Raw genomic sequence first — 24866 nt, forward strand, 5'->3', positions numbered from 1 at the left:
GACTGCGTGCTTTCATGTTGTCATGTTTTGTGTGGACACACAGTCAGTGAGAGCTCTCATTGGCTGCATGTTCTTGTCATGTTTTGTTTGAGCACATGGCTTGTGATTGTGTTTACTGGCCATGTGCTCTTGTTGTTTAACTTGTTTGGTGTGAGCACATGGCTGGTCAGGTTTGTTTCTATGCGCCATGTGCTCTGCTGTCTATTTTCAAACCCCACCCTTCTTGTTATCTGAATATTTGTTCATTTGCACCACCTGTCCTCCCTCGTTACCTGATTTGTTTGCTTTCCCTATTCATTCTCCTCGTGTTTGCAGTCCTGTGGTAGATCGTCGTCTAATGTGGGCCATGTTTACTGGCTTCCTGTTGTTTCCTGCCTTGTCCTGTCCCACCCTGCCTTATCTTGCCTTGTTCAGCCGGTCATGTTTTCTCCCACGGGGTAGTTTTTGTTTGTTTTGTTTTATTTAGTTTTTTTGATTTAATAAAAGCCCATCTCTGCATTCTTGATGCCTGGCCTAATCCCTTCACCCCAATCTGTGACAGAGCGATCTGCCCAACATGAGGACTCCGCGGAAAAATGGGTTGCTCTATCTACCAGCCTCCACTGCCTGTAGCCCCTCTCCCTATGCATGCTCAAGGTCACAGCATTGAGTTCCCTCCATCAACGAGGGACTGGTCTGAGGGAACTCACTCTGGAGTTCAGGAGTGTGGTTCAGTTCAGGCTGGGTTACAATGAGGCGGCTCTCAAGGACTTATTTAACTATGCCCTTGATGAGCCCATTAAAATTTGGAGGTTATTAGGCATTGAGCATCTGTCTTTTGAGGGTTTTGTGGAGTTTCTCATCTGCAGTGGAAGGAAACTAGCACTGTAGCAAGAGGTCCCCTATAATATGGTGAATACCCTTCCTCCTTCAGACAGTAAAACCTCCACTTCTCACCTCCAAGGAGGAGGAGAAACAAGTCCACCTCTAGCCACACTGCAGCTCCTCCGGAGGCGGCCATAGACACGGCAGCTCATCCTAGAGACTTCTGCAGACACTGCAGCTTCCCCAGAGGCACCCGTAGATGCTGAAGCTTCCCCTGAGGCACCCGAGACCACTGCATCACTCCATGAGGAGGCAGAGTGCTTTGCAGCTTCTCTGCAGGCGGCCGTCTATGTCTCCTCGTCCTCGCAAGCTCAGGAGAAGGAGTGCTCCTGTTGCTCCCCCAAGCCCAGTGATCCTGGAGGACCTGACTCTGGTGGTCCCAACCAAGTCCGGTGGTCCTGGAGGACCCCAGACCAATGGTCTCTAATCCAGTGTCCTGGAGGACCCGACTCCAGTTGTCCTGGAAGACCCAACTCCGGTGGTCCTGCAGGTCCCATATCTGGTGGTCCTGGAGGACCCTGTCATGGCCACTGAGGCTGTCCCTGAGCAGCCTGCTTTCCCTGTCAGTCTTGTCACGGTCCTCCTGCCTCCCTGTTGGCTGCTTCGACTCCCGATTCTCCTGAACTACCCATTTTCCCCGTCTGCCTGCGCAGTTGGCTCTGCCCACTGAGGCTGTCCCTGAGCAGCCTGCTTTCCCTGTCAGTCTTGTCACGGTCCTCCTGCCTCCCTGTTGGCTGCTTCAACTCCCGATTCTCCTGAACTACCCATTTTCCCCGTCTGCCTGCGCAGTTGGCCCTGCCCTTGTTCCCTTCCCTGCCAGCTCTGCCCAATCTCCCTGCACCACTCTCAGCCAGGACTCCAGACACACCTGAGCCTTAATGGTCTATACCCCTGGCTCTGAAGTTCTTGCTTCATTTTGTTGACATATCAGAGTTGTTTACAGAGGGGAACCTCTAGCCGATTAACAGGTCTCCCTTGAGAATAGTAAACATATGACCGATGCTCTGTCCTGATACTCCTCAGGAACCATTTGGAAGTGTGTTATCATAGCCCCTACTATGTCCACACTATCATCTCCAGGTATAGACTGGAGGGGCGACAAATTAAGGAGTGAGACACAAAATCTGAAAGCTTATTCTCCTTGCTGTACTGCCTATTCATGTAAGGAAACTGACTGATGCAGCCTCCAACTAGAAGGGAAGTGCTAAAATGCCATTTCCAATATGAATGTGATTTAACGAGAAGCATATTGATACTTATCCAAGCCCCATGCCATAGAAGGCGACAGAAGAGGAAGTGGGACGCTCTGCGGTATTGCCCACTCTACCTGTCATGTCTAGCATATTTGACATGTGATCACAGAGGGAGCACATAGCTAACACCTCTGCAGTCCTGGTACCAGAGGCAGATGAGTGATCAATGAGAATGTGGGACACAAGTTGCGGTATTGTCCATCATCCATTTTTATTACAGCCCAACTGTTATAGGCGCATATTGCTAATACCTCTAAACTCCCGGCACCAGGAATAACAGACATAAAGGCGTGGAACGCAAGCAGCGGAATTGCCCATCTTTCCTTTTTCTGTCCATATGAAATATGAAGGATACTGAAACTGCCTCTATATACAGTTCACTGGAGGGTACCAGATGACAGAGTAGGACACGGTAGCGTGAAATGCCCAATCTCTTTATCTAAGTCCTCTTTTTATGTGGCACCAGGGAGGCACATCAATATCGACACCATACTCCTAGTATTGGAACAGGCAACAGATGAAAAAGTGATGTGCAATCTTATGATGTGATGTGCATTCACTTCACTACAGCATCACCCATCCTGCACTAGGATGGGCAGCAGGTAGAAGAGTGGGACGCGACAGCATTAGAGCCCAAACTCTACACCTGCAACACCCAATACACAGGGGAAGCATGTTCATATCATCTCCACAGTGCAAGCCAATGGAGAGACAAATAAGGGAGTGATTATAACAATCCTATATACCTCCTCTACAACAGTCGAGCTTTAGCAATACTAAGCAGCAATACCCATTGTGTTCAAGGTCAAGACAGACAAAGGGGCAGGGTGCTAACAGTGAAAAACTTGCTACCCTATCTGTTTGAAGCCCTTTAAGTGGATCACAAACGTGAACACGCCAAATCTGCTAAAGAATGTGATTACAAGGGAAGCACAATATTTATCGCCGTAAACCAAAGGCAATTGACTAAAAATTGGAGCAAATGTGCAGCCACTTATTTCATATAAAGGCAACTGTGCTTCCCAGGCTCAGGGAAGGATGATACCTGAGCCAATGCTACTGCAATTATCTAAATGTCATCCAAGAAGTGAACAGTTATGACATATATTATTCCTCTATCTCCTAGCTCAATGCTGGTGAAAGCTTACGCTTCTACTTCTCCAGGAATCCTGTTTGATATAGGTCACATGAGGACCTACCCCTGAAAAGCCAAAAGAGGGCACTAAAGGATCGTCTTTCTTTGCACTTTTGGCTGAGATGACTTTAGATCCTCCTTTGGCTTCTTGTGAGGTTGCCTCCTCGAGCCCCCAGTGACACTCTCCCCCTGACCTTGTCTCCAGCTAGGGTCAGCAACAGGGTCAGAAGAGGGGGATGTAGAACCTCGACTGCAGTGTGGCTGGGGATGTGGTGCATATGCGTTCTGAGATATTCCCTCACCCAGGTTGAGATCCTTGAGTAGGTCAGCTTGGTAAGCTTGCAGAACCGACATGGTGTACAAAGCTCCACATTCCTGGCCCACCACCACATAAGCCTTGATAACGGGTCTCTATACGCTGCACCGGGGACAAGATAGCTCACAAGCGAATTTTCAACCCGTTGCATCCTTGTATAACCATGTTCAGCAAGCCCCTTCATATTAGCGTATCTGTTTGCAAGAGGGGCGTGAACACAGGCCGAGAATGGTCTGTTCCACAAACTCACCACCTCATTATAGAAATTGGGGAGGAAGAGAAGGCTCACAGTTGTGCTTGTTATGACCTGCGAGAAATCGCTCATCCAATCTACCTGGTGCAGATCCCCCCCCCCCCTCCACTGACCAATCTAGCTTTAATTTGGCCATGGTGCAGGTCATTACGTCGACCAGATCCTCATATGTGGGGGTGAGGGAGGAGACAGAGTCACTCAGCATGTCCATCTCAACAGTTCCTCATGTCAACAACATGCTCTCTGCCAGGTCTGAAGAAGCCGCAAAACGGGCTTTCGGATCTGGCCTGAGAGCTGGAGAGTTAGTGAATGATGTTTGATAAAGGGATAGACCTGTCTCAAGGTACTCAGCTGGCTCAACCTGTGACCCCCACGATCAAAGTCGCTGTGTTGCTTCGGCAGTGGTGGGACCCAATCCACGGGGAGCAAAACTTGAAAAGAGCCATGTTGGAGTGGAACTTTCTCATTGTGAAGTGAACACAATGAGTACAACCAGCCCCCTTGAGGGCTGACTGAGCATGCTCCATTTCAAGACATATAACACACAGATTGTGAGAATAGTGTGTTAGTGTTAAATATCTTTGTGACACATCTCCTAAATGCACTAGACATATTTTTTTCTCCTAACCGCAAACACACAGATAATCTTTACATGCACAGACAAACATATGGCTTCCTAAAGACAAAGAAGCTGGGGCCGGTTGCACCAGCTGTGCGTAAGTTATAACTTAGCCTAGTTTTGACGTAAATGGACACTAAGTTACGACTTACGCACTTCTAAATATTTTTGCGTTGCACCATTAAACTTAGTTGAAGCGTAACTCTACGTATAAACTAAATATTTACGGCAGCCTCCGATCAGGAGTAACGGATGGAATAAAATATCAGACAGACTGAACTGCATCAATAAGCTCTTCTTTTACCTGACAGACTTCAATTCTTTAGACATATATGATAATGCTGACATTTACACTCGCTTACATTTTAAGAGAGAGAACATTATGTGAATAGATTACTTTGTTAGCGGCTCTTTAACACGAACCCGTCCTAAACAGCGCGCCGCTGTGTGCATCGGTCCATGTGCATGTCAAATATCAGTCATAAACAATAAACGTAATTTCTTATGTTTTTTGTATCAATATTTATTTATTGATCCTTATTCATTTAATTTCAAATACAGTTTCTGAATGTTATTTACAAAAACACTTATGCTATTCATGATCAAGTATCGTATTTAATGGAAACATATTTTTACCGTTAGTAACGTGAGGCAAAAGAATGAAGGATAAACTGAAATTCACAGCATTTCAACACAACTTCTGCTCATGTATTTGAAGGCTGCTATTGGATCATCGAGGCTAAACGTCATATTATGCGACTACGCATTACTTTATGGAGAGCTTACGACCTACTAGCTACGTTCTGCCTTACGAACAAATGGTGCAACGGAATAAAGTTCAGAGTTAGTTACAAACTAGCTAGTAGTTACTAAGCCTCTAGTGTGGACTTTACGTTCCAATTTAAGAAAGAACTTACGAACGGCTGGTGCAACCCTACCCTGATGACTAGGTGCCCGCATATACCCTGCCGACATCCCTGTGACATCACTGTGGTAGCCAATCAAGTTTGGTGGGTAACATACATGCTTCAGACACCAGCTCATTTGGAGTGTCCCAATAACATCCACTCCATGACGCAGATTTTAGTTCCACTTCGAAAGGGAACCTTCAGTATATAGATAAGATAAAACTGAAAAAAAAAAAATGTTCTGCATGCAAGTACTGTAGTAAACATTTCTGGTTCACTGTGAGATAAAAGACTCATTTTGAGAAAAAAGCCTTTAAAAATAGATAAAGCAAATAGATAAAGTGTAATAAAATAAACAATTTCAGTGTTTTGGATGTTTTCTTTCCACTAGAAGAAGAAGACATGTTATGCAAGCAAAATATCCCAAAATCTCAAAATGCATGAAAAAACAATGGTTTTGACTGTAGTGTCTTGCCGTTGCTGTCTTTTCAAACAGGGAAGATTTAATGTGCATTTCCATCAAAAGTATAATTTCCTCAAAAATTCAGTTTACTGTCCCCCTTACTGTCTCATTGTAGCACTAGCAGTGGAGGAGCGGGCTCGTCAGTTGCAGATGAGAGTTCCCTCCTATCGGCCAGGCTCTTCTACAAGCTTTGGTCACGACCCAGAGGCAGAGCTCAAGAACAGGAGAGATGTGAGTCTTAAACTGGCTTTTAGGTCTCCAACTCATTTGTCTGGCAGTGCTGGTTGATGATTAAATAATTCTTCACAAAATGTAATTATTCGCCCACATTCCTTTTTGTAAGTTTTATTGTTTTTAAAAATGGTTCTAAATATTAGTTGTTTTCCATGGTTTAGATGTATAAAGACCAGAGGAGGAGTTGTGACAACATGTCTGCGAGGTCATCAGACAGCGACATGAGCGATGCTTCAGCCATCTCCCATGCCAGCAGTGCCTCACGGCTGAGCGCCACCAGCTACATGTCCATTCAGTCTGAGAGGCCGCATGGGAGAATAAGGTTAGCCTATAAACATGCACAGAAACAAACACACAGGGTCCACATTTAACACTTGGAAAGTACTGCGTAATAATGGCTAATGTTGGAGTTAATTTGCAGTTATTATTAGAAAATGCAACATTGTACATGGTTTAAGTCAAAGTGTAAGAATAATAGTGTGACCGTCATTGATATAAGCAACACAAGCTACACAATCAGACATATAAACCCTCAAAAAGTAAGAGTCTTTTAATGACTAGAAGTTTATAGCATGCCTAAAATGCTTTTGCAGCAAAACACAATATTTATCAGATTATATATAAAAGTATTTGGAAGTTTGGTGTAAATATTTTTTTAAAGGAATTCATATTTTTTATTCATTTTTATTCAGTAAGAATTCATTAAATTGATCAAAATTGACAGTAAATACTTTTTACAATGCTGTTCTTTTGATCTTTCCACAAAAAAATATTAATCAGCAAAACCGCTTTCAACTCTGATAATAATAAGAAATGTTACTCTAGTACCACATCAGCATATTAGCATGATTTCTAATGATCATGATAACTGAAAGATGATGAAGACTGAAGTAATGGCTGCTGAAAATTCAGCTTTGACATTACAGGAATAAATTACATTTTAAAATGTATTTCCGTAGAAAACAGCTATTTTAAATGTAAATAAAATAAATATAGCCTTAGTGAGCATAAGAGGCTTCTTTCAAAAACATTACAAAAATTGTACCTACCCCAATGAACATATAGATATATAAAAATGCATAAATATAGTTATGACCTTTAAAAAAAGTAGCCAGTACATTTTCTTGATTAACTCTTCATTGGAATTTGGAGCAAAAGTTGATTTTGTACCCTGCACACCAATGGGTGGGGTGTTTGGAAAAATAGTACAAAATATATATATATATATTTTAATAGCTACAAAATAGTTTTTCAACTTTTTACTCTCTCTTTCTTTAGCTCTCTGCTATTTTTCCATACTCTGAAAAATCATATTCTGTGCTGTCACATTAAATTATATTGTTGTTCACTTGCAATGCTTATTTATTCCCTCTCCTACAAATCATAATATTTGTCACTAGTAAAATTGCTAAATTATTCTATACTAGCAGTAATTATTCAATTCAGGTCATAAAAAATGTGTCCTCAGGTAGTGATATTTCATTTTTGTTATTAGTCGTGTTTGACATTTGCATGCTTTTAGCTGTCTGTCTTATGCATGGCTTGTTACTTTTGAAACATTTTTATTTTCTGCATGATTTACCTTTCTTTCTATTATGGCTTGTGCCCTATTGCATGCATGCATATTGCATTGGGGGTCAAAGGTCAAAGTCATTGGAGAGTTGTAAAGGAGAAGAGAAGAAGGACAGAAGGATTTCATGGGGGGTGAATGGAACAGACAACAGGAGGAGTCTGGGAAAGAGACGTTTCTCTGAGGAGCTTAAACGCAGACGTCATACGGTGGCTGGAGATCTGAGGTAACATGGACCAGCTCCCCCTGCCCATGTCTTCACCTCAACCACCACCGGTTAAAACTTTATCATTAGCTAATACCAGAAACAACAACAAAAACAACATCTAGAATTGAGCAATCTTATCTTATTTCTGCGGATAGTGCTTTTTATTTGTATGCACATTCTGCATTGTTTTATCGTCTTATTTGCTGAAGGAACTATGCAAATCGAGTAACAGCACCCTGAAAATGTATATATAATCCTCCTCATCTAGAAGGCTGGCAGACTATATTGCAATCTGCCTTAACGACTTAATGATCCCAGTGATCCAGACACCATAGTCGGCTCTTTAAAATGCAAAAAGCATGCTCGACTACACCACACATCTGGACATATGCCCAGTTTTAGAGTTCTTCACAAGCTTTCGATCCTCAATTGATGAATCACTGCTGCCATGATCAGTAGAACATTTACAAAAAAAGTTTTTCTATAATAAGACTAATTTACATAGAAAGGAGACAATGACAATGAAAAAAATGAAAAGAGGATAAAAACATTCCTTCTCCTCAAACAGAGCTTGTACATATATCATTAAAAGACTTAAATTAATTTTCTATCTTTTCTGTCTATTCTTGTCTCTTTCCTAACACGGTTCGGGCTTCACTAACCAGTTATATATCTTCTGCTTTTTTTTTTTTTTTTTTTTTTTTAATATGTCAGTTTGAAGCCACACACTAGGTGTCACTGGGTGAAGTCTGCTTAGTTCAAACAAACATAGTTAACATGAAATATTTTTGGATGGCATTGACGTGTGCGATGTGATTGAATGTTTGTGAATTTTATTTTTAAGCTAATTCTTTATAATTATAATGCATGCAACTTTTATTACATATAAGTTGACTATGATCAATATTTGTATAAGTTCATTTGTCACAGCCGTTAGAATGAGTTGAGACAAAAAAGGGGTTAAAAATAGCGAAAAAGTAAATGTTGACCAGTTTTATTTCTAAAATATTTACTATCCCTTGTACATCCATATGAATTTAAAATGTTGATGTTAAAAAACGTATGTGCATGTTATGCGTCAAGCATACCTTAATACCTTAACTTTTACCAACTATTCATATTTTATTGGAATATTCTTTTCTGCTGTCTTAAAATGATCCTGTACACTACATATAGTTTGAGACAAGGTTAATTGTGCATGCTGTGTTTGATTTCATTTGTATCATTTGTATGTTTTGCTTCATTCACATGCCACTCTGTGTGTGTCTATGTGTGTCCTGTGTATTGTGTGTATTAGATCCCTCTTTGCATGCCTCACCTCATATCTCCCATGCTTGAATACTGAGCCAGCACTGGATCCTCCTAAACCCAGAACCCTGTCTTCTTACCCCTCTGTCACTGGCACTGCCCTCCAGCCTGTGGAAGAGAGACCTACCTCCTTACTTCCTATACCCACCCTACATCCTACAGACAGTGGATTAGGGTGTAGACATGATGGGGAGAGTGCAACTGGACAGTCCTGCAGTACCTTGACACCGTCAGAGGGTGCAGACACACGGCAGCTCCTCCGAACCCCCAGGGGGCAGCCGAGGACATGGCTGCACTGTCAAAGTGTGCTGCTGTGTCATAATACAGACAGTTTGAACTACTGATCCGAAGATGTTGCTTTTTAATTAACACAGTTCTATTAAATCAGATGTAAATCAAGTTTTAAGGATTTCATGAATCAAAACACTTTTGTGGCTTTTAGTCACTTTGTGTTAACTAGTGTACTTCTAAACACAATTCACTTTAAGTAGGTCTACACTTTTAAACTCTTCCAGGAAAACAGATCAGAATACTGATATTGATTACATTTTTGTCCAATCAAATGCTTTCCAGAAGAATGAGAATGTCCCTACCCCAGTATTTTTCCCATAGGGATTAAAAAAAAAAGTTTACTTAATGCTTGTGAAGTTTAAGAGATATATAATCATCAACCAAACCAACCATGTACAAGGTATATCAATAATCTTTTGTTTATAATCTTTGATTTGAAACAAAAAATTGTTGAAAATCAGACAAAAAGACCAAGGTAAATGGCAAAAATTATATAAAAATATTCATTTTAAAGATGTTTGATTATATATGTTTAGAAACAATTAGGTTAATTGCAAAATATGCATATTATGCATACAAATATTTAAGTAGTTCAAGAGTGCTTCGTGAGAGCAATTTGATTCCCTGATTGGTGGAGATTTCTGCAGAATTATGGGTTGTGTAGTTTTTCACCAGGAATTACCCTGCTGAACTTGATTGTGTAAAAATATGTTGAAAATTTTAAATAATGAAGGCTGATGGCTTCAACAAAAGCATATATCATTGATTAACAACCTCATAGCTTGCAGTTAGTCTGTCTTTTAAATGTTTAGAAATTACCATTTAAAATCAGTTCCCCTTTGCAGAAAATGAATGAGATTTTTACTTTCGGTACTTACACTATTCCACCTGCAACAAAATAATAAATCACGATTCATGACATCAACAAAAGGCTATTAGCTATTTTAAAAAAGTTTTTTATTTTTTTTATCTGTCTCGCTCAAAACACAGGAACTAAAACTGTGCTTGTCAAGTAGTGTTGACTAGTTTTGACTAATTTGTCATGATTCAGTCTAATTTTATGTAGAGAAGCAGATGATATTGTCCAAAAACAGATTTCGAACATTCTCTCTTCCATACTGGCTTGTGCAAAATAATTTGATTGGACAAAACCAGCTACTATTTTGTGCTTGGATTAGAATCAGTGATGTGGTTTGAAAGCTGTTTTAGCAGTGTACATACATCTTGGAAAATAATAAAGCATTAAGATCTTGAATATGGTTTTCAACAGTTAGTGTCTCTCTCTTACCTTTATTTATCAACTGATTTGTCTATGAACTATTCATCTCTTTTTTACTCTTTCTTTCCCTTGCTTACAGTCATCAAGTCAGAGCCTCATCTGGTCGGAATATGCTAAAGAGCACAAGTGTTAGCGGTGACATTAATACATCAGAGCGAACAGACGGCAGCCAGTCTGACACTGCTCTGGGAACAGTCGGGACCGGAGCTAAAAAGCGTCGCTCCAGCCTCAACGCTCGATTCGTGGCTATTGTGGGAAACCGTCGCAGCCGAAGCACCTCACAGATCAGTCAAACGGGTCAGTGTCTTTTGCGCACGTCCTGATTTTGCTGAGTCAGACTCGTTCCTGTGTCAACATATTTTGTTGATCCTGGAACAACATTCCTGTCTGAAAATTTAATCCTAACCATATCCCTACCCCTAAAACTAACCCTATCCATAAGTTATCCCTAAAAGCAGAGGGAAATGATTGGTGAATAACACTTACTGTATGTAGAAGCTCCTAACCCTGGTTGTAAGCCTAAACTTAAGATAAACTGTAAACTTGTCTCTCAAATCTGATTGGTTGATTGGAATGTTGTTCCAGGATCAACAAAGATATTGATCCAGGAACATGTTGTACTTGTTGAAATCAGGTTTTTATCAGGTTTTACATTTATTAAAAGTGACAGTTAAGACATTTACAATGATGCAAATATTTCCATTTCAATATTTCACACTTTTTTATTTATCAGAGAATCCAGAAAAAAATGTATCATGGTTTCCACACAAATATTAAGTAGCACAACTGTTGTATAAAAAAACCCATAATAAGAAGAAATGTTTCTTGAGCACCAAGTCTGCATATTAGAATGATTTCTGAAGGATCATGTGACACTGAGGACTGATGGAGTAATGGCTGCTAAAACTTCAGCTTTGCCATCACAAGATATAAAATTAGAAAACAGATCTACATTAAATTGTAATAATATTTCATAAAATGACTGTATTTTGATCAAATAAACAGCCTTGGTAAACATAAGTGACTTAGAAAATCTAAAAGACCCCAAAATGTACTTCAATTAAAAAAGTTTGTTTAGATGTTTTTTTAGGTTACCTGACATAATTTTTTTTTTTAAATAAATTAGCGTGTGTTTGTCCTAAGAAGTTGTTCACTAGACAAAGCAAGAGGACACACAAAACGTAGTGTCATAAACATTAAGCCTACTTTTCCTGTTTCACCCTTTTGATCAGTATCCTGCTACGAGTTCAAATATGCTTTAGCTATGGTTTGTTTGTCCTTATCAAACCTGAATAGCATCTTTTCAAAAGGGGCACCTGTGGCCATTTTAGTACTTTCAGATGTCAGGACTGACTGCATTGTTTGGTATAATAAGACTTTCCATCAGGCGACTCATGCCACTGCCACAGAGCCTGTTTCTTTTGAAAAAGTCTTGAAAGCACATTAGAGTCGTCGTAAGACCTGCGGGGGATCTGCATTTTACTCTCTCTGTTTTATGTAAGACAAAAGTGACTCAGGAGGAGACATGCTTCACCCCCCCCCCCCCCCCCCATCTGTTTTTAAGACAGATAAAGGGGTGGTTAACGCAGTACGGTTAGCTCTCATCCCAGTGGGAGCTACAAGCACTGTCAAATTATTTCGCTGTCTGGTTCAAACATCCAAAAGGATGTAGCATGTTAAAAAGATAGTGTGCAGCTTGACCGGAATTGTTTAGATAGGACATTGATCTCATTGAACTCTTTAAAAATTTATGTTGGAGAGATACAGATTTTTTTTTTCTTTTCTCTCCAAATGAGTGATACAAACTTCTCTTAAAAGTACATTTCTTTATTGTTTGTGGAATCTGTCCATCTTCAGAGGCATCCAATAAGAAGTCGAAGGGCAGTCAAGGGACAATCCAGCGCAGTCAGGAGACGGGAATGGCTGTGGAATTGCAGAGGAATATGAGTCGTCAACCCAGCCGAGAATCCAACAACGGAAGCATGAACAGCTACAACTCAGAGGGCAGGTAAGTTTCCTTCTCGTGCTTTATTAGATTATATTTTGTAATTTTTTAAATGCAGCACTTCCAGCCATGAGAACAAGATTGGCACTGCATTGGTCACGCACTTCTCCAAACATCTGTTACGCGTTCTCTAAAACAACATGGAAAAATTTGTTCTTGTTATCTTTTCATACCAATTGCCAGTTCTTGTATGTACATGTCTGTCCCAAAGCAAGGGTCGGTTGGAGCAATTTCCTGTTCCTGTATTTACAATGATCCAAAATAATTTTCCATTTTCCATATTTTTTTCCTTTCTGAAATGTCCCATCTTAAACCGGGATTATTATTTTCTAGAAATAGCAGCCTCATTAAGTGCTGTTCCTTTTATCCAAACAACAGTCAGTCAGGCATTGCCATTATGGATAAACATGTAAACATGCTTCAAAAAGACTTCATTTTTTTCATTTATTCTTTATTTGAAAGGGGACAGTGTACATTAATCAACATTAAAACAATGTAAATGTACCCGAGTTAGCTCAACTTTCAACTTTGTAACACAAACTTTCGGTTTGTGGGAACACCATGCCTGAATACAAATCCACATACTTTGGATACATTGATCATTTAAAAGAGACCAATTAAAAAATAAATTGATCTCCAAAACTCTCCGATTTTTTTCTTTTTATGAATCTTCTATAAGTCAGTAAGAACAACACCTGCAACACCTTTTTTCATTACAATGTTTGTCTTTGTCAGTCAAATTTTTCCAGCAGTTCGAGTCGAGACTCAGTTCAGTGACTTCCTGGATGGACTGGGCCCTGCTCAACTAGTTGGTCGACAAACCCTAGCCACACCAGCAATTGGTAAGATTTTCTTCTTTGTGACTTTCTCCCTTGTAGCATCCTATCCTTATCCCATTTGCTGTCAATTGTTTACCATTTTTTATTCAGTTTTATGCAACTGATTGTGATTAATCTGATTAACTACACAAGTAACTGCACACTGTATATAAAAATTAGCGAAGAACCAATATAAGTTTAAGCTATTATGTTATCGAAGTAGACAAATTAAAAGACAATACTGTAAATTACATATAATTTAATAAGCTGGCCTGCAGTTCATAGCAATTCCTTTAGCAATCAAGTTCTTTATAAGATAGTCTTAGAGACTATCACATTGGATGCATTTCAGTGATCCGTCTATGCTATTTCTTAATCATCAGTCTATAAAATCTGTCATATGGACATAATTTACCACTGTATCGTGTCACACTGTTTTTAGCGTCTCTTTTCAAGACTTGCGTCAAGTTAAAAACAGTTATGTTGTAATCTAGATGTATAGTTGTTGTTTTTTTCTATATTTGTACTAAAAACAGTACATTACATTTACAGTCCTAATTTACTGACTTCAGTTCAAAATACAAAAGGGAAATAATGTCAAATAATGTTTTTGCATGAACCATTTGAATAAATCCATTAAGCAAATGTACCGTTTAAATAAAATGGCCACTTTTATTCTGTGATGTCCAGGTGACATTCAGATTGGCATGGTGAATAAGAAAGGCCAGCTGGAGGTGGAGGTGATAAGAGCACGAGGTCTCATCCAAAAACCAGGATCCAAATCACTCCCTGGTGAGTCCTTTCTGATGTATTCTGAACTCACAGCTTGTGATTCTAACTCCATATGTACAGTATCATATTACTCAGCCACATAACTCATCAAGCAGATCTAGGTGATACAGAAAACAGACAAATTTGCCAGAGCTAGTCATACTTGATATGTTCAGTAATGTCAGTAGTATACATTGTGTTGATACCTGCCTAATTTGATCCATTCTGTTCGATCATAGCTCCATATGTCAAAGTCTATCTTCTACACAATGGGGCATATGTAGCTAAGAAGAAGACAAAAATTGCACGCAAGACACTCGACCCGCTGTACCAGCAAGCACTGCAGTTTGAAGAAAGTCCGCAGGGTAAAGTGTTACAAGTGAGTCATGTGGCTTTTTTGTCTTTTTTCTACGTTTAGTTTATTTTTGCAGATTCTATCCACTTGATGAGGCAGTTGAACAGAACTTCTGTGAGAAAATGTCATTGAAGCCCACAAGGGCTGCATGAAAAAGACAATTGTCTAGTTTAAATAGATCACATTGTTGAGATTAGATATTATTAACTTTGATTATGTGACCTGAGAGTTCCATCCACTGATGAATCAATAAACAAACTGTTGATTTCATCCTATTAGGTAATTGTCTGGGGAGATTATGGGCGAATGGACCACAAATCCTTCATGGGAGTTGCACAAATCCTACTAGAGGAGCTGGACCTCTCCAGCAATGTCATTGGCTGGTACAAACTTTTCCCGCCTTCTTCCCTTGTCGACCCAACTCTTGCCTCTATAACTCGACGTGCTTCTCAGACATCCCTGGACAATTCACCGGCACCTCCGGGAGTTCGATCGTAGTGGACTAACAATATAAAGCACAGTCAATACAAGCTGAGAGACAACAAGACAACAATAAGAGCCAGGCAGAAAATGCGATGAAATGACACAAAGCTTTGTTAAAATCTGACAATCACTCCTGTGACTTTGTTTTTATGTTTTCCTCTTTGTGGGTAGCACGTGTTCTGCCGAATTCGTTTGTTTCTCTCACTGTTTGTTGCGTGAGACTTAGTGCTGTCTGGCACACTAGCACGTGGGAAGCACCGCTTTAGGGTGACATAGAAAGCAGGGTGATATTCTGTCAAGTCTTCATTAAAGAAATGTAAGTTAGCTAGTTTTTAACAGAGCATCAGAATGTATCAGCCCAAAAACAAAGGTGACCTCTGACCAAGGGATTGTGGGGCCTCAGCCGAGGCCCTGTCTAAACCCTGTTTGTACTGAAAGTCAAAGGTCAGCCACTGGAAAGACGTAGGGCGTCCCCTGGGGAGGTTGTCTGGAAGGGCAGGGCCTTTCTTGGTGCCTAAACCTGGAGGACCCAAAGCCATGGTTCATATCCTCCAAAAAGTTCCTCTGTTTTCAATGCTTGTGACAGCTAGCAGAGGCCACTCTCTTCTAGAAGTTATTTTATATTTGTTTAGTTTAATTTATTTATTTATTTTTAACACCTCTGGCACATTTTATGAAAATCAATTGGTTTGTGTTGTCCAATGTGCTGTGAAAATGACAAGAAATGCTAAAAAAGAGATTGAAGACAATGTATCTGGAAAAATACACGTCTTTGCACAGTATACATTTTTATTTTCTGTTAACTGAAACGATTACATGATCCTACAGTACATTGCATACATCATCTTATTCAGTGAATTCAATCAGATTTGTAGGTATTTACACTTACCATTAAATTCTATTAAAAAGTATATATTTAGTTAATGAAAAAACACTATGTACCAAGGTAAACATATTTATGTACATGTAAGTTTTCTAATTTAGGGTCTTTGGTAAAAGAAATCTATACAACTATGTTTTCATCTGTTGAGTAAATCTTGATACATATAGTTTTTTTGGACACTAAACTAACTTTTTTAATTTGTTTGATGGTAAGTGATTGCGTAAATGTACATTTTCTTTTTTAGTATATATGGTTTAGCAAAAGCCACTTTTAACTTATGCCACCCTGTGGTCACACGATTGACTCAAACTCTTCAACAAGCCCTTGCACATATGTCTTTATTTTAAATTAATAATGCAAGCACAAAAGCTTGATTTTTTTAAATGATTGAGAAAAAATGCTAATTCCTCTTGTGGGTCTCTGTAAATGTTGAAGTGACCAATCAGATTTTGCCATCACAAGCATAAACACCAATCATCTATCAGGCCACTGGCCCCTCCCTCCAGTGCAGTGGAGCAGCATGACTCGGATCAGTTCCCAGCTGCATGCACATTTTTGTAAAACAGACTACACAAATGTTAAAAAGTAACAGAAATAGATATGTGTTAGTTCAACATACTGTAGGCCAGCTTGTATGTTGCATGTACTGTACAGTTTGCTTGTACTTGAATATAAGAGATAAACCAAGAAAAAGAAGCCATTTGCTTTCACTCAGACTTTTCAGATCAGCTAAAAAAAAATAGTCCATGTCCTCCATTCGGTGCTGAATGTTGCAACATTTTTTTTTTTTTCAAGTTTTTAATGATTTATTTTAGTCTTTTATATACCTTTGGGGAAATGTGCTGTACTGTAACACTGAACAAAAGCTAACCTCCTTCCTGTTTTACAGATTTTACTGAATCATAATTTACCTCAAAACCACAGAAATTAACCTATAAAATGTGTATACATCCCATCAAGTTATTCAAGAGTATACCGATATCAAAACAGGAAATGTCAAAAATATATCATACATACATAACCGTATACATGTTAAATATAAATGTAGATGCACAGAGACTAATTAGCGCATGTGTTGTAAAAATGAGATAACCATGTGGTTAAGCCATATTTGCAAAGGGGCCAAGGCTTACTTTTGAGAACAACCATCCCAATATGGGACCGCTGAGCGGACACCTTTATTATCATATGGGTCCAAATCTAGAGCGCTCACTGTCACTTTTAGAGGGCCGAACCACTCCGCTCTAAAGCTGTAGCCAGATCGTCATTTTCTCTGTGCTTTCGAGCCAAATTCTTCACCTCTGCTATGAACACGAAATCAGAAGAAAAAAAAAGATTGTTTTTTTCATGAGACAGGTTTTATTTTACTTGATCAGTATTCTTGAGTAGAGGGGAAAACAATGCTGACTGTTTACAACTTCTAGTATGTGTTTCACTGAGATGATGAAAAAGAAAAAGTATTCACTGCAACATTTCTGTTTGTATACAGGTGTGGCTCATATGATGTGTGTATGTTTTATATTTAAAAGAAAAAGAAAAAAGTTAATTTTTATTATTTCCAAATAAAAGAAAAAAGTGTGTGGAAGAAATTTTCAACCCAATGTTTATGTTCTTCTCTTTTTCATTTCACTTTTCATTCATCAACAGTGGTTAAACAAACAAACCTCAGCCCATATACTATCCCAGATTTGAGAAACACTAGATTAGAGTTTTAAAATAAATACATTTAATCACTTTTGACCTCAGACTTTTCTGAACCCATACATTTATCATGTAATAGTGCTTTTCTATATTTGAATATACTTTAAAATATAATTAATTTCTGTGATGCAACGCTGACTTTTAATCAGCCATTACTCCAGTCTTCAGTGATCCTTCAGAAAACAGTCTAATATGCTGATTTATTATCAATGTTGGAAACAGCTGTGCTACTTAATAGTTTTTTTATAACCTGTGATTTAGTATTCTTTGATGAATAAAAAGAAAAAAAGAATTAGAAATCAAAATAGAAATCTTTTGTAACAATATACACTACCGTTCAAAAGTTTAGGGTCAGTCATTTTTTTTTTTTGTCTTTATTTAAAAAATAAATAAATACATTTAAAAATGTATATATATTATTATTATTAATAATATTATTATTCAGTAGAGATGTGTCAAATTGATAAAAAAGTGACAGTAAAGATTTATATTGTTAGAAAAGATTTAATAATAAATGCTGTTCTTTTTTACTCATCAACGAATCCTGAAAAAAGTATCACAGGTTCCAAAAAAATATTAAGCAGCACAGTATCAAATCAGCATATTAGAATGATTTCTGAAGGAATAATTACAGAAATAAATTATATTTTAAAGTTCATTAAACTAAAAAAAAACATTATTTTAAATTGTAATAATATTTCACAATATTACTGTTTTTTCCTCTTTTTTTTGATAAAATAAATACAGGCTTGATGAGCATAAGAGACATAGCAATGTTTACAATCTTTTGACCGCTACAAAGGCGCACATTTTTGGGCTTATATCTCGAGAACCCCTCGGTCAATATTCCCCAAACTCTAATCGATCGTAGTGCTGGATGGGGCCTTTCGAACGTATCCAACTCGCCCTGATCCCCGAGTTATAGCCATTCAAAGCGAGCAGCGATCCGGTAGGGGGCATCCCTGAGGCCCGCCACTCTTGCGTTCGGGCAAGGGTCCCCGTGGGACCTCCTCATCCGAATTTGAGCTCTCTGGGTTTTCACGTTGTATTATGTGAATGGAAACAAATATATGGAAAAAGCAATACGCTCTATGCACGAACGCTGCTGACGTATTTCCGGTAGAATCTCAGCCAGCATCTTTACTTCCGCCAAGCGCGTTCTATACAAGGGGGTAAGCCAGCACCCGGAAAGCGTATAGCTTCCATGGGGGCAGCCATTGGCTAGCAAGCCATCACCTGCTGTTAGCATTCCATTGACTCCCATTCATTTTGGCGTCACTTTGACAGCGAATAACTTCACATCTGAGGCGTTTAAAGACTCCATTTGTATCTTCCGTTATGGCCCTGTAGAAGCCGTTTTTGTAAAAATAGGCTAACAATTGCATCATAACCACACGACTCTATGTCGCATAGTAGAAACATTACCGTATAGACAGGAGGAGAAGCTTGCGGGCAATCGGAGGGACGTGGAGGCAAAATGACAAAATAATTCATCAGAATATTTGCCAAAAGTTGCTCCTGCTCCTAGCTCATGGACAGCTCCTACTCAAAGTCTCTGCAAGATTCGGAGGGGAATGATTCAGATTTCTCTTGGCACAGCTACTAGAAGACAGACAGGTTGCTCACGTCACATCTACGCCGTCAAGCTCAGTTTGAGTCTGCGCAGTACGCTCAGCCATCAGGAAGAGAGTGCTTCTAATTGACTTCACTTTTCTCCGTTGAATAGATGGTGTCGCTGTGTCCATTTCTTATACTGTCTATGGTTCTATAGCGAAGTGTACCTGTTTTCGGTCGAAGTCCACAGTAGTCGATTGTCGAGTTCACGCGCATAGGTTATCACGCGCGTGAACTCGACAATCGACTACTATGGACTTTGACCGAAAACAGGAAGAAAATACAGGTATGTGCGCTGGCTGAAATAACATCATTTTTATTCATATATTTCACATCTACTGCAGTCAGATTCACCCGTGTTAACTCTAAAGGAATCACTCACAATGGCTGGGCACTTGTAATGACACATCAAGGATGTTAAGAGGCTAAAAGCAGGTTTAAAACTTGCCCCATTGAAGTCAACAGGGTGCAAATTTTAAAAAGAGGATAACACGGTGTAGGCAACACCGATTTTTGTCGTTGTTCTCTGTACTGACAGCACTCCAAATTTACAAAAAAATTAGCTCAATGTTAAAATTGACCGGAGTTCTCCTTTAACAATGTCGCAAAACATACCTAAAAATGCTATTTACTTCACTTTAACTATATAAATAATAAGGATAAAAATAAAATATTATTAGCCTACATGAATTAGTTGATTAGGCTACATTAAGAATCGTGAGAACAGCTTTAGATCAGGCATCCTAAGCTGGGACTCGATATATAAAGATATATTCAGCCATTAACTTTTAAATGCATCATTATTCAAATTGCAAACATGTAAGGAGAGTTTCCGCTTGAAAGACCCACGACTGGTAACGTGCTACAACATTTCTCTCCGAAACGGTAGGAAATTAAATTACATTGAATGTAGGATTTTAACTGTGACAAGATGATTGACAACAGGGCAGTTTCAGTGACAGGATGTGCGCTGCCCTTTAAAGATGACGAAGTAGGCTATGTCCCAAAGCTTAGGGCTACTCTTTTACTACACACTCAAAAGTATGTACTTTTTCTTCACAAAAAGAGTATACTTTTAGGGCGTATTCGGCGAATTGGGTCGCAGCATTAGTCTCGCTCAGCCCTATACCGATGCAGACTGCATTGTCGCCGTGTGCCTATGGGAGGCGTGAGACAGTTTTCCTCACACTCACCAGCAGAGGGCAGACGTTTGTTAGAATTCTTCCGACAGTCAGCGCTGTGGATAATTATTAACTCATCACTCTCAGCGTCAGGGCTCGTTTTGTTTGCAAGAACTTAATTTTAGATTTTTAGAATTAATTAACAGCGAGAGCTAGCCCAAGAACCAATATGCCCACGTCAGGCTACTTCAAACAGAGATTGTAGCCTAAGTAGCCAGACCTCATTAATGTAGGCAATTAGGCCTACTTACCATTAAAAAATTAAACTCCGCCTGAAGCAAAAAGTAACAATTTGCAATTCACATAACGTTGTCCGCCATCTATGTTGCAGTGCAACATGATTGCATGTCCTCCTTCCCTGCCGCCTCGCAAACTGGCGTCACAGCAATTAGCCTGATACATGTCTCTGTGTTCTGCCAATGACTCCAGTGCTCCACTCGTGACTGATAGCAAGTGATGGTGCTGGTTGCAGCAAGAGGACATGGCAAGCAGGAATGATTCCATTGTGGGCCTAACTGGATCATTTTCTCTCAAGTTTCTCACCATATAAAATACATAACAGTACGTGTCTCATTAATAGCAGTCCAGTAGCACGCAGATGGTGAAGTGTATATTTCTATTCTTAGTCATTGAGAATTAATGTGAGTCTGAGGGTAATTATGTCTAATAGCCAATTAGGAACTCCATCGCATGTTTTCATACTTTCTATAGTCTGAGTCATTGGACGTAGCCTAACTAAGGTTGAGAAGCGAATGGAATGCAGCCCAAGATGAGCCACATGTAGGCTAAATCATCACTCATCCGCATGAAAAAAGAGGGGAAACTTAGACGTATTTGGAGATTTAACAGAAATATCTCTAGATTCTGATTGTCGATGCTGATGTGAGTCATGGAAAAATGTTAAAAGGTCTTGGTATTTAATTGCTTTTGAAATAAATAATTTTTGGTGGAGAAAAAAAAAACAAGGAATATCTGTCATCCTGGTAACGCTCCTTAATTGAGCAATTATTTAGTACGGACATGGAACAAATCCTGCGCAAGATTGCTCACTGTACCACACAACAGCCTAACTAATTCTGAACGCAAGAAGGCGCTTTGTAGGCTACTGAAAATTAGAGGAAGCACGCAGTCAGAAGACGAAAGCCACAGCTTCCCCATCAGTGACAGCTGCATGGGATTTATAACGGAATCTTTTAACTGACGCCGTTACATCCCGTTTGATCTCTTTTTACGGATGTAGGCTACACTTTTCCTTGCGCTTGTGTGAAATATGTTGGTCAGCTGTTAATTAAACTTTGTTTCTCACTCTTAAACACTAGTTGAGCAGCGACTTTTACATGACAGTTAAACTCAAGCGTCTAATTTGAGAATCAAATAGACTCAATGCTCTTTTGCATGATGGTGGAATTCCCCATGATAAAAAGATGAATAGTAAGCATGTAGCCATATATTTTTTTCTGCTCACAGATGGATCAGTATGATACAGCAGTAGATCAGAGTTTAACTGTTGGGGAGGGCGAGCATGCCCACACAGAAAACAGTGTTCGTGTGGATTTTATTTTGGGTTCAGTGTTCAGTCACATGGGCTGTCTGACAATTGTTAGGCTAGCCTACTAAAAGGGAAAATGTGATAGTCTAAATATTTTGCAAAGCCTTCAAGGAGACATTTAATTCTAATATCAATTTTCAATTTATTCAGAGTTTAAATTATGCAATCACTTATACAACGAATTTCTATAGCAAGTCATGGGGCTCAATTTGTTGACGGTAGTCTCATGTCTTTTGAAAGAGCCGACATATAGTGTTGCTATGGTTACCTCCTCGTGCAAACCAAGTCCCTTTAAGATATAAATTATTTGGGCAAACGAGATTTCTGGTGTATTTTGAAATCAAATGAACGTTTAAAAACGCCGAAACGTTCCTTATGTAGCCTAACCTAATATGCAGGGGGGAAAAAAACTTTCCGAGAGACCCCCGTCCATCAGTTTGCTTTGACATTTGAGGGGCTAAAGCCTTGACAGCTCATCTTAATAATTCGCTTGATCCGTTTTCTTTTCTTTTTAACATGATTGATTCCTGAAAGGTAGCATAGCCTTGTGGTCTGTCACTGAGGCACTGTGTCACTTCAACTTTAGGAACTACGATTTCAAGAACAAGTTGTTATGCAAATAAACATTTGACTATATAAACACATGAATCTTCAACCGTCAGCTTTATTATCAGCCGGCGAAACACTGAAATTCCTTTCATGTCATTATTGAATTACCGCAGGCTCGCGTCGGAAAGGACAGCGGATGCTGATTGGGAATATTTGCATGCTTATTACGGTAACGCGTTATTTGTGCCCTTGCACGAGCACGCAGAATGGCACAGTTGATTTCCTGTGCGCAGTGAGTGGAGCGACATCAAAAGCGCGCGCGCTGGAGTAACACGAGCTGTACACGCAAGACTCAACTGCAGACATAAAGTCACTTTGACGGGCTCTTCTTGTGGGTCAGCGCCACAAGCAGTGACATTATACACTTCCCATTTACTGAAGTGTGTCCATAGAAGCGAAGAAAGTGGCGTTCGCGCGTCACGACCGAAGGATAATTGTACTATATTTTGAGTCCTTTTGACATTTCGCGTTGGTAGTTTCTTGGCTCTCCCGTTGCGTCTACCAGATATATATATATAACAATACGCATGCTACGCGTATTTGGGACCGCTTTGGTGATGCCATGCCCCGCAACCACAGCGGAGATGAGAGCGGCTCCGGCCTCTGGATGAACACTTCTCCCGGGCACGACGCCGAAAGTTACGGATTGAATAATGTGGAATGTGGTAATAGAATGAAGAACAATTGTTCACGGCCGGGGGACGGCCTGTTGTCCGCATCTCATGCCGGCACAGGTGCATCGGTTACGGAAAGAGACCGGGGGAAGCAGGGCGCTCGGCTGAGTCTGCTCGGGAAGCCTCTGGTGTACGGAGCGCAAAGCGGCCGGAGAAACGCGCGCTACCGGAGGTTTCAGAACTACCTGTACAACGTGCTGGAGAGACCCAGATCATGGGCTTTTATCTACCACGCTTTTGTGTAAGTGCAGCGTTTATTAACATTGTGCTTGTGTGATATGGAAAGCGTTGCTTAATGTCTCAAAGTTTTTCAACTAGAAAATGTACCTGTTGCTTTTAAGTTTTTTTCGTACTTTTGCCACGTATGAAAGGAAACGTCCCTGGGATGTGGGATCTGTGTATGTTTGATATAGGCCTACAGAGAACAAGATGTGGAATGAAATAGCAAATTATACATTTCTCTTAAGGAGAATGTGATATTCGCCTTTAACTTCATGTTGTGATTATTCAGCCTTTTGTATTGAGATGATAACAGCAGAGCTTGTTCAGCTGACAGACTACACAGAAAACATCACAGTATCAAAATGGTTGTATTGTTCTTTTAGGACTGGGTCTTGAATTTTCAGTCAACGCAGGAATTGTAGTCTACTGAAAAAAACTGACATGCTACATGTTCATTCAGAATAAGACTAATAGTTTGATGTGGTCTGATGGGGAAGACTTCAAGAGCTTCTCATTAGACACTGATGATGCAGGCGCAAACAGACACAAATATGTTGGAACTATTTTGAAAACAAACATTTTTATGTTGTTTCAAATCTATGACTTTCTTAACTTGAACACAAAGGGAGAAGTTTTGCAGCATGTCCTGGTTACTCTTTTCCACACCAATATCATGAAAGTGGTGCGGTTTATCTGCTATATTCCTAGTCTTCATTCATGAAACAGACTTATTTGGTTCACAAGTTTAACTTAATGGCTTCCACAGGCGGGGAAGATATTCAGTGCATAACATCATACATTTGGAGGATTCCTCACATATAGCTTTTGTATTACTCCAAAAGACTTGGAATATCAAAACAGGTCTGGAATGACCCGAAGATATAAGCTTGCATCATGGAGTTTATCTTTATTTGGATTCAGTCAAGAGTTTTTTTTATGCTTTTTCATCTTTAATTTCTTTAAGGCACAAATAGATGAGAAGTGACCCAGGTTTGTGACATGGTCAGTCAAATTTCTTCTCCTAAAGAAATCTAATTTCCCGTTTATGTGAAAAGGTCATTTGATGGCATGAGGTTTTGTGCAAATCTTGTGTCCATGCACAGCCTGCTGAAAGACAAGAACAGGCTTCAACATCTGCACATGTTATCTAACTCTTTAAGCGGGAGCTCTTATTTTCATTCCTTCAGTGCTTTGTTTATTCGTGCAGTTGCTCATAAATTCTCGCAAGTCCATTTGATTTTAGGATTTAATTTCACTTAGTGTTGCATTGTTTGTCCTCAGATGAGCCTTTTATAAGGCT

The 24866-nt window shown here is 39.5% G+C and overlaps 2 protein-coding genes across 27 annotated transcripts in view; both read left to right on the top strand.

The window, feature by feature from the left end:
- rims1b (regulating synaptic membrane exocytosis 1b) overlaps positions 1–17615 on the top strand; it is an 81515-nt gene extending 63900 nt beyond the window's left edge. For 21 of the 25 annotated variants that reach the window (XM_079849394.1, XM_079849376.1, XM_079849398.1 and 18 more), the window contains 8 exons: positions 5927–6042; positions 6207–6367; positions 10781–10998; positions 12559–12709; positions 13442–13548; positions 14215–14316; positions 14535–14674; positions 14930–17615. In XM_079849394.1, the coding sequence (XP_079705520.1) occupies positions 5927–6042; positions 6207–6367; positions 10781–10998; positions 12559–12709; positions 13442–13548; positions 14215–14316; positions 14535–14674; positions 14930–15148 (1214 nt within the window). In that variant the 3' untranslated portion in view covers positions 15149–17615. The other 4 variants (XM_079849388.1, XM_079849389.1, XM_079849391.1 and 1 more) reach the window with 3 other exon arrangements.
- A 5112-nt stretch (positions 17616–22727) lies between these two features.
- kcnq5b (potassium voltage-gated channel, KQT-like subfamily, member 5b) overlaps positions 22728–24866 on the top strand; it is a 113980-nt gene continuing 111841 nt past the window's right edge. For both annotated transcript variants that reach the window (XM_079851707.1, XM_079851706.1), the window contains exon 1: positions 22728–23585. In XM_079851707.1, the coding sequence (XP_079707833.1) occupies positions 23233–23585 (353 nt within the window). In that variant the 5' untranslated portion in view covers positions 22728–23232. The remainder of the gene's footprint in view (positions 23586–24866) is intronic.

The sequence above is a fragment of the Squalius cephalus genome (genome assembly GCF_949319135.1).
Source record: "Squalius cephalus genome assembly, chromosome: 2".
Taxonomy (NCBI): Eukaryota; Metazoa; Chordata; class Actinopteri; order Cypriniformes; family Leuciscidae; genus Squalius; species Squalius cephalus.